Source organism: Medicago sativa, chromosome 2, assembly GCF_051527215.1.
Source record: "Medicago sativa cultivar Bolivia chromosome 2, Bolivia_mono, whole genome shotgun sequence".
Lineage (NCBI taxonomy): Eukaryota > Viridiplantae > Streptophyta > Magnoliopsida > Fabales > Fabaceae > Medicago > Medicago sativa.
In genome coordinates, this window is record NC_140750.1 from 74,345,835 (window position 1) to 74,355,623 (window position 9,789).

At 35.3% G+C, this 9,789-nt stretch overlaps 1 protein-coding gene and 1 pseudogene across 3 annotated transcripts in view; both read left to right on the forward strand.

The window, feature by feature from the left end:
- The window catches only part of LOC146950653 (uncharacterized), a 42,117-nt pseudogene that overhangs the window by 20,346 nt on the left and 11,982 nt on the right, over positions 1 to 9,789 (forward strand). The window lies entirely within an intron of this gene.
- Positions 2,918 to 8,659, forward strand: LOC146950655 (uncharacterized). Of its 2 annotated transcripts, none has more exons than XM_085746611.1 (5): positions 2,918 to 3,121; positions 3,396 to 5,507; positions 6,574 to 7,071; positions 7,868 to 8,040; positions 8,152 to 8,659. In XM_085746611.1, the coding sequence occupies exons 2-5, from the start codon at positions 3,452 to 3,454 to the stop codon at positions 8,290 to 8,292; spliced, it is 2,868 nt and encodes a 955-aa protein (XP_085602737.1). In that variant the 5' UTR covers positions 2,918 to 3,121; positions 3,396 to 3,451; the 3' UTR covers positions 8,293 to 8,659. The 2 variants fall into 2 exon arrangements, with proteins under 2 accessions (XP_085602737.1, XP_085602738.1); XM_085746612.1 differs by having other exon boundaries at positions 2,960 to 3,121; positions 3,436 to 5,507.

The window sequence follows — 9,789 nt, forward strand, 5'->3', positions numbered from 1 at the left end:
TCATATCTCTTATTCCTAAAGTTGCTTGCCCGCAGAGACTGAATGACTTTCGACCTATTTCCTTGGTTGGGAGCTTATATAAAATTTTGTCTAAGGTGCTAGCTAATAGATTGAGAATGGTTATTGGTGGAGTGATTTCTGAGACTCAGTCGGCTTTTGTGAAAGATAGGCAGATTCTTGATGGTATTTTGATAGCAAATGAGGTGGTCGATGAGGCGAAGAAATTGAAAAAGGAATTGTTGCTCTTTAAGGTTGATTTCGAGAAAGCATATGATTCTGTTGACTGGGGGTACTTGGACGCGGTTATGCAAAAAATGGCGTTCCCGGTGCTATGGAGGAAATGGATCAAAGAATGCATAAGCACGGCAACGACTTCAGTCCTTGTAAATGGTAGTCCTACGGAGGAATTCAATATTCATAGGGGGCTGCGTCAAGGGGATCCTCTATCTCCTTTTCTTTTTTTATTGGCAGCTGAAGGACTGAATGTAATGATGAAAACGGCGGTGGATAGTAATTTGTTCAAGGGGTATGCGGTTGGAGGGTCTCATCCAGTGGTGGTGTCTCATTTACAGTTTGCGGATGATACGTTGTTGCTAGGTGAAAAAAGTTGGGCAAATGTTAGAGCATTGAGGGCGGTGTTGAATTTGTTTGCAGACATGTCTGGCTTAAAAGTGAATTTTCACAAGAGTTTGTTGGTGGGAGTGAATATTGGTGAGTATTGGTTGACAGAGGCAGCTTCTATTTTGAATTGTAAAGTGGGTAGAATTCCGTTCCTGTATCTTGGTCTTTCTATTGGCGGTGATCCTCGAAAATTAGTGTTTTGGGAACCGGTGGTGTCTACTATAAAAGCTAGATTGCAGGGGTGGCAAAGTCGTTTCCTTTCCTTCGGGGGTCGGTTGATTCTTCTTAAGTCTGTCCTGTCATCGATTCCTGTCTATGCTCTTTCCTTTTTCAAAGCTCCGTCAGGTATAATTTCTCTCATTGAATCTATTTTTAAAAACTTTTTTTGGGGAGGGAGTGAGGATCATAGGAAAATTTCCTGGATTGCTTGGAGCTCTGTTTGTGTTCAAAAGGAGTATGGAGGGTTAGGGGTGAGGCAGTTGAGGGAATTTAATTTGGCTTTGTTAGGTAAATGGTGCTGGAGGTTGTTGGTAGATAGAGGTGGGTTTTGGTATAGGGTGTTGGTGGCGAGATATGGTGAGGAGGCAGGGAGGTTGGAGGTCGGGGGCCGGAGTGTTTCTTCTTGGTGGAGGGAGGTAGCAAAGATTAGAGATGGGGTGGGGGAGGAAGATGGGGGATGGTTCGCAGGTAGGGTGTCCAAATTGTTAGGGGATGGCTCGGATACTTTGTTTTGGTTTGATAGGTGGTTAGGTGATGTCCCTTTTTGTACCCGGTTTGCTCGTCTTTTTGAGTTAGCGACGAACAAATTAAGCACTGTGTCTGATATGTTTAGGGCCGGCTGGTGGGAAGGTGGCGAGTCATGGTGTTGGCGTAGAAGATTGTGGGCGTGGGAGGAAGAGATGTTAGAGGAGTGTAGGCTCTTACTTGCTAATGTTTCTGTTCAGTCTAATGTCCTTGACAGGTGGCAGTGGGATCCGGATACCCATGATGGTTACACAGTGAAGGGTGCTTATAAGTGTCTGACAAATCCGGTTTCTCCAAATATTGTTGCAACGGACGAACTGGTATGGCATAAGAAGGTTCCCCTGAAGGTGTCTATTGTTGCATGGCGGCTGCTGAAGGACAGGTTACCGACTAAGACTAACTTGCTAAGGCGTGGTTCCTTACACGGTACTTCCAATACTTGTGTTTCGGGTTGCGGAATGGTGGAGACGGCATCTCATTTGTTTCTTCATTGTGACGTTTTTAGCTCTCTTTGGCATCATATCAGATCTTGGATCGGCATATCAGGAGTAGATCCTCAGAATATTAGTGACCATTTTTATCAGTTTATTCATTATATAGGTTACTCAAAGGCGCGACGATCGTTTCTTCAATTGATTTGGTTGCTTTGTGTCTGGCTCGTGTGGAACGAACGTAATAACAGGTTATTTAATAACATTGAGTCATCTATGGATCAGCTATTAGACAAGGCAAAATTCCATTCTCTTTGGTGGTTAAAAGCTCAAAATACTGTGTTTGTGTATGGTACTCACAGGTGGTGGTCGGATCCTCTATTTTGTTTGGGGATCGACTGATCCACATTCTGTTTCTTTGTATGAATATTTGGTTTCCGGGGTGGCTCCTTAAGTACACCTTGTACTAGGAGTGTTTCACTACCGTTGTTAATATATCTCATTTTGATTTCTTCAAAAAAAAAAAGTTAGGCTCTAATTCTTTTTTCATTGATTTCTACTAGTGAGTAATATTTTTTTAGAACACACAAGGGCTTAATTATACAAGGTGGTATCACACCAATATAATGTTCTGTTAAAAGATACGAACCACCATCACATGTTAAATATATTAAAACATCATTTTTTTTTTAGTGGATGGGGTTTGAACCCCAGACCTTGCATATTTTATGCATTGTCCCAATCAGTCAAACTAAACTCACGAGGACAAATATATTAAGGGTATATTAAAACATCTACACAAGAATTCGTTTCTTTAAAGGTTTGATAAATTTAAACCTTCCAATTTAACTACGGGCATCATCAAATATTGCTCAACAAACTCCATCAAGATGTTCACCTACCTTTACTTTACTCAAGATTATTTTATGGTTTTGACAAAAGGAAAGGAGTTCTTATCTTTTCTTACTATTAATGTTTTTGTTATTAAATTTTGGTAATTTTTGTCTTATGTGAAACGGTTCTTGCTCATCCCCTCAACAACTTAGTGAACAAGTCATATGCCATTTTGGAGTCAGTTTTGTGGACCCCACACAAAAGATCACACTCCCAATCCCATTAACAAACTCTCACAGTCACACCCATTCATTTCCCCCTCTCTTCTCATCACACTTTCTCATTTTTATTTCTCACTTTACTCTCCAAAATGCAAAAAAAAAATCTAGAAATGTCTTCTTCTCTCTAAACCTTTCATCTTCTATTTTTCTCTCAGATTTTACCTCAACCATTACTGTAAAAAGACAACATTAAGCATCAACAACGTTTTTGTAAGCATCTCTGTCACATTTTTTGTCATGTTTTTATTTATTTCTCTTTCACATTTATTTATTTTTATGTTTTTTTTTTAAGAACAAATCAAATACCATGCAATGTTAGATTAGAGCTAATACTAAATGTTTACATTGCTATGTTGTTTGTGTTTATTGTTTGAGTTTGTTTTTAGAAAATTAATGTATTATTACTTAATCATTCGATTGGACCTAAAAATAATTCAATTGAAGATTCTTCTTGTTTATTTATTTTTCATGTTTTTCTTCCCAGGATTTTACACAGTGTTTGTAATTGCTGAGGCTTTTTTCAGTTTCCACAGTTGAATCATGGATTTTGAGCCTTCTGATGATGGGAGGGAACCTGTTCCTTTGTTACAAACGTTTTCCCGGGTTTCGAGTTTGGAAAAATGTAGTAGTAGTAGTGGTGCTGTTAAGAAGAGGGGTTCTGAGTTTGATGACAACAATCCATTGCATATTTCTGTTAAGAAATCAAAGGTGTCGCCATATCATGATCATGACAAAGATGGAGATAATATCTCATTGTCGAAGAAATTAACCGATAAATCATTTTCCTCGCTGAAGAGAGAGCTTACACTGTTAGAAGAATTATTTAAGGAATGCAAAAGGAAGCAGAAAGTTGAAGAGAAAAGATTGCAGTCCATAAAGAGAGATACCGAAGAGTGCTGCAAAGAGCTTCAAAATAAGAAGAAGCAAGTTAGTGTTGTTAGAAGCATTGATGAAGCTCGCGAGGAAGTGCAGGAAAAAATTGATGATTGTATCAAGGAGTTTGTAGTAAAGAAAGGGCAGCTCTTTTTGTTGGAAAACTTGATTGGAGAGCGCAAGCTAGAACTCAAGGCAAAAGAGATGGAACTTAATCAAGTCATTGATAACATTGATAAGGACCGTGAAAGGAAGGAAGAGGAACTCAAGGCTCTTTCCCAAAAAATTGCTGAATTTACTTTGGAATGTAAGGCCAAAGAGAAAGAACTTGATGCAGTAAACAAATTAATTGCTGAACAAGCGGAAAAGTTAGAATCTGGAAGGAAGAAGGCGCTAAATATAATATCAGAAATGAAGAATAGTATTTCTCAAGTGAAGGAATTTGAGTCAAAGCAGAAGCGATTTGATGATCGGGTTAAGGAACTTGAGTCAAAAGAGAAGCAATGTGAAGAACGGGGACAGAAGCTGGATTCAAGAGAGAAGCAGCTTGAAGACCGTGTGAAGGAAATTGAATCAAAGGCAAAGGAACTTGAAGGTCATAGGACTGAACTTCAATCAGAAAAGAAGCATTTCAAAAATTGGGTGATGGAGCTTGATACAAAAGAGAAGCAAGTTGAAGGACGAGAAATGGAGCTAGAGTCAAAAGAGATGCAACATGAAGACCGGGTAAAGAAGTTTGAATCAAAAGAGAAGGAATTTGAATGCCAAATGATGGACTCGGTATCAAAACAGGAGCATTTCGAAAACCGGATGAAGGATCTTGAATTAAAAGAGAAATTTTTTGAAGGTCAGGTGAAGGAGTTGGAATTTCAAAAGAAGAACATTGAAAGCCAAATGAAGGAGCTTGAGTCAAATGAGAAGCAACATGAAGGCGTGGGGAAGGAGCATGGATCAAAAGAGAAAGAATTTGAAGGCCAAATGAAGGATTTGGAATCAGCAAAGGAGCTTTTTGAAAGCCAGGTTGAAGAGCTGAAATCAAAAGAAAGGCAATTTGAAGGACATGTTAAGGAGTTCCAATCAAAGAAGGATGAATTTGAAGGTCGATTGAAGGAGCATGAATCAAAGGAGAAGGAATTTGAAGGCCGGGTGCAGGAGCTGGAATCTAAACGGAAGCATTTAGTAAGCATGAAGAAGGAGTTAAAATTAACAGTAAGGCCATTGATAGGACAAGTTAAGGAATTTTACTCTAAAGAGAAGCAACTTGATAGCCAACTGAAGGAGCTGGAATCTAAAAAGAAGTTGTTTGAATGCGAAGTGAAGGAGTTAGAGTCAAAAGATAACCAACTTGCATGCAAAATAAAGGAGTTTGAATCAAAAGAGAAAGAATTTGAATGTCAAATGATGGACTTGCTAACAAATCAGAAGCATTTAGAAAACCGAACGAAGGAGCTTGAGTCAAAAGAGGAGAAATTTGAAGGCCAGGTGAAGGAGTTTCAATCAAAGGAGGAAGAACTCGAATCAAAAAAGAAGCATTTTGAAAGTCAAGTTGTGGACTTCAAATCAAAAGAGAAGCAATTAGAAGGACGATGGAATGAACTTGAGTCAAAAGAGAATAAGTTCAATGCAAAGGTGAAGGAGCTCAACTTAAAAGAAGAGCAGTTTGAAGGACTAGTCAAGGATCCTGCGTCAAGGAAAAAATTTATTGATGAGGAAACAGAATCCGGTAAATGTGCTTATTCATCTTGTTTATTGAAAGAATTTCATTACGACTATTCCTCTTAATGATGATGATATTTTTTACAACCTGATCTACTTAATTCTTTAAAAACATTTTTAATCATGTTAATGTTCTGTGTATTAGTCAATTTGAAAAGATTTTCCAGTTTTCATATCACATCCACAGACTGTCAACCTAATTTCAATTATCTTGTCACCCTTGAACATTTTATGTATCTCTTAAGTGAAGAAAACTCTGGTGTATTTTATACATTGCTAAGGTTTTATTATAATATTATGTCATTGCTATCGAAAGGTTAGTATATTAAAGTAGTTTTAATTTTTCAAGTATATTGCAAAAAGTGTAGGTTCAATATTCTGACAAACATTAAGGGGCGCTTAATAGTCCTATTAGTGCAATTATTTCTAGTCTTGTTTATTAATCAATGAAATCTAACAGTAACATTTTCTACGTTGATTCAGTTAAGGTGCTTATTTACATTGATTGTAACTATTAGTATACTAATGCTTTCTCTTGCATTCATATATTTCATAATTTGATGAGTTAAGTTTGCATTAACCCAACAATAGAAAGTACGTTTGAGTTAATGAACAAAAAGCTTCTCTAAAATATTTCGGTTGTATGTTGTGAATTTTATGACTTCTGTTTATGTCTAGATTGTAGTGAAACAAGATTTTAGATAAAATGCTATATAGTTTTGTATAACAAGGTAGATTAGTACTAGAAAATGGTCCAATGAAGAGCTTGTTTAGCAACAACCAGTTAATTCCACTAGATTATCACTGAACAAAATTTGAACTGGAATAATGATATATGCTAAGCTCCATGACTTTCCCTAGATTATCTTCAACACTCAACACCAGCATCAGACATCTTTCCTTGCCAAAATCCACTTCTTTCCAGTATTTAATATTAATGCAGCCTTAACTCATCAATGTCTTACATTCTTGCATATTATGGTGCTTTGTTTTTTAAAATTCTTACTGTTATTATCATTTATCATGCTTCTATAAATATGAAGATCTTAAATATCTGCTATCTAAATATGCAGTTGCATCTTACATGGATGATCAATCAAGTCGTGCCTTTGGTGGAATAAGTTTGCAGTTGGACACAAGCGAGAAAACTGATGGAGTTGAGTCACTTTTCAACGGTATTTTAGCTAATCTGCAAGAATCGTCAGATCCATCAAAACTTGTTTTAGAAATGATACTGAACCCCATCATTCCACGGTGTCAAAAGGGAGATAATGTTGTGATTATTGTTGATTACCAAATCTATCTGCTAGAACAACTGATGAGAATCTCACCAGATATTGGACCTTGTGTGAGAAAAGAAGCATTGAAGCTAGCATTTGATTTGAAAGCTAACATGAATGACAATACTGAAAATTCTTTGGCGATTCTTGGTTTTCTGCTGATTTTGTCAATTTATAAATTGCTTGATTCTTTTGATGAAGATGAAGTTTTGGAGCTTTTTGCATTTGTTGCTCTGCACAAAATTGCAGTGGAGCTGTTTGGAAGCTTGGGTTTTGCAAACAGAGTTTCTGGTATGATAATTTAGATAAGCTTTATATATTTTTTCATGATTATCAAATCAAATTCGTTCGTGTCTGTTGTTAAATTCCCTATCATTCTTATTTGCGGTCAGGATGAGGTGGTTATACCTATTCATGATGAAAAACCTTAAGTTACTATTTTTACCCAGTTTATCATTTATGGTGGATATAGTTTGGAGAAATTTGTGTTTTAAATTCAAATTATATTGAAAATGACATCGAAAAAGTAAATATTAAGATTGTTGTGAAGTGTAAAATCTAAGTTTTTGCCCTGTTTTTGTCCTATGGTTTGATGGATCACAATTCATCACATTTATACATATCAATATAATTACTAGAAACCAAATCACCTATATATTTTTCTTGACATGTCTGTAATAAAGAATAACAACTTAAAGAAAGACAGTTGGCATTTCGAAGCGTTTTTTTTTTGTTGCCAAAATGCTTCCAACTTTTTATTGGAGTAAAAAAAATAGGAATCATTTAATGGTAATGGGTGAAATAAATCCTTTTAAGAAATTGGAAAACAGTATGAAATTGAACTGATATGTAGTTGGCTTCATTTTTTCCCCTACAGATCTCACACTTGTCAAGAGAAAAGTGACATCTTGGTTTTAATGCTTTGAAAATGAAAGACTTGAAATTTATCTCTCTCTTTTTATGTATCTCTTCTATTTTCTAAATTGTTTGACAAATTGTGAAATGTTCAGTTCAATGTGCTTAGTTTTTTTAATTTTGATTCTTTTTTAGTATGTTTTGATGAAGTGAAATTTCTTGCATCTTGCAGATTTTGTTAAGCATCTTATCAACAGGAAGCAAATTGTTGCAGCTGTTAAATTCAGCTGTGCATATAACTTGGATGACAAGGATCATTTAGTTGATATGTTGCGAGAACACGTCCAGAATGTCAAACTGATTTGTGAGAGCAGTTGCAAGAAAACCAACTCCATTGAAATCAAGGTTCTTCTGTTTTATTATTGAAATTCTATTTTATTAAAGATTCCATTCCATTTTAACACATACCCTTGCATCCTAGTTATAAATAAGTTGTTACTGTGTACTTGAACTCAGGATAAGGCCAGAGATCGAGAAATTGCTAGTCTTGGGACTGTTCTACAATGCATTTCAGACAACAACCTTGAATCTACGGGTCTGCTTCATAAAGAGATTGACTATCGCATTCTTGAGCTAAAAGCACATAAAGGCAATTAGTTTTTGGACTCTCTCTCTCTCTCTCTCTTATTCGTATAAAGGGTGTGATTGGAAAGAATGAAAACTCAAGATATATTTAACAGGGTTGCCTTTATTTCTTGGCTTTCTATCTGGTGTTTTTATTTTTTTAATTTTATAGGCTTAATTTGTTATTACGTAGAAATGTCATAACAAACTAGTTATTTGGAGTACATGTTACTAAAGTTTTGAATGTATAAAAGCTTCAGCTATATAATATTTAAAAATGTGATCTTTATACACTTGAATGTCTTTGTGACGAAACTGTCATAACTACGGTTGTAAAATTGAACTTCTGTTATAGAGAATGTAAACGTAAGCTTTGAACACTGTTGTAAATTCATACTGAGGATATGTCATCATGCCTTAAAAAAGGTTATTTACAATGGTTAAATATTTGAGGGAAATTGTTTAATATCACTTTGATTCCATTGCCTTATGAGCACTTTCACAGAGGTATTTCATGTGTCACATATTTGCATGCTTGAAATTGTTTTTGTTTGGGAGATTATGAATGGAAGGAATAGGATTCTGTTTTATTTTGAACGAACACGTTGAAGTAAATTGAGGATTGAACAGAAATATGGTTGATAACATATTTTTACAGTTCGATCTTTTGTTAACTTCATATCAATCAAGGTACGCTAGAGTAACTTAGTTTCTCATCCTAAAAGCCGTTTCTCATCCTAAAAGCCTATGATAACTTACTAATCGATACTAGAAGGATGAGAAACACAAACATGGATGGATCCACACCAAAATATTAGCTTTTAGTTATTTTTAAGGGATTCAGACTTCTTTCTCAGTGCCAAAGTCTGGAACTGAGTACCTCAAAGTTGAAGAATAATCTTACAACCAAGTGACCTGAAGGAATTCAGACTTCTTTGGTTGGAGCATTTTTTAGGGTTTATTACTTAGGCTTTGTTTGCGAGTTTGGAGGGGAAGGGAGTGGAGGGTTTAGAAAAAAGGTAGGAGTAAGTGGAAGAAATAGAAGGCATTGGAAGCAGGGGCGAATCCTTGTGTAGCCAAGGGGTAGCTTTGGCTACCCCAAAATTTTTATTTATGTTGAGTAACTAGATATATTATTGTAGTTGGCAACCCCAATAATATATTTTTAGCTACCCCAAACAAATTCCTTTGCAAAAACTTAGCATAAATTAGAAGATTAAAGTATAATTACTTGATTGATAAACTCATTTGTCTTATTTTGACATTGTGGTTTCTACAACAACTATAGTGAAAATATTTTTAGCAATAAAAATTATCAATTGTCAAACAAAATGAACGATAGTTTAATACAAATAGCTTATTTGTTGGCGTTGAAAAATAAATTGTTAGTCTATTTAGCAAATATTCAATTATGAATATATTTGTCTCCTTAAAGCCTAATTTTATAGAGATTAAACATATTTAACCTTTAAAATTAATATATAAAATATTAAAAAAGAAATTTTTTCTTTGCCTCAATTTTTTTTTTTT

Coding starts and splice junctions, on each gene's coding strand:
- LOC146950655 (XM_085746611.1), top strand. CDS start 3,452: ATGGATTTTGAGCCTTCTGATGATGGGAGGGAACCTGTTCCTTTGTTA. Junction 7,072..7,867: donor TTTTGCAAACAGAGTTTCTG/GTATGATAATTT, acceptor TGCATCTTGCAG/ATTTTGTTAAGCATCTTATC. Junction 8,041..8,151: donor CCAACTCCATTGAAATCAAG/GTTCTTCTGTTT, acceptor ACTTGAACTCAG/GATAAGGCCAGAGATCGAGA.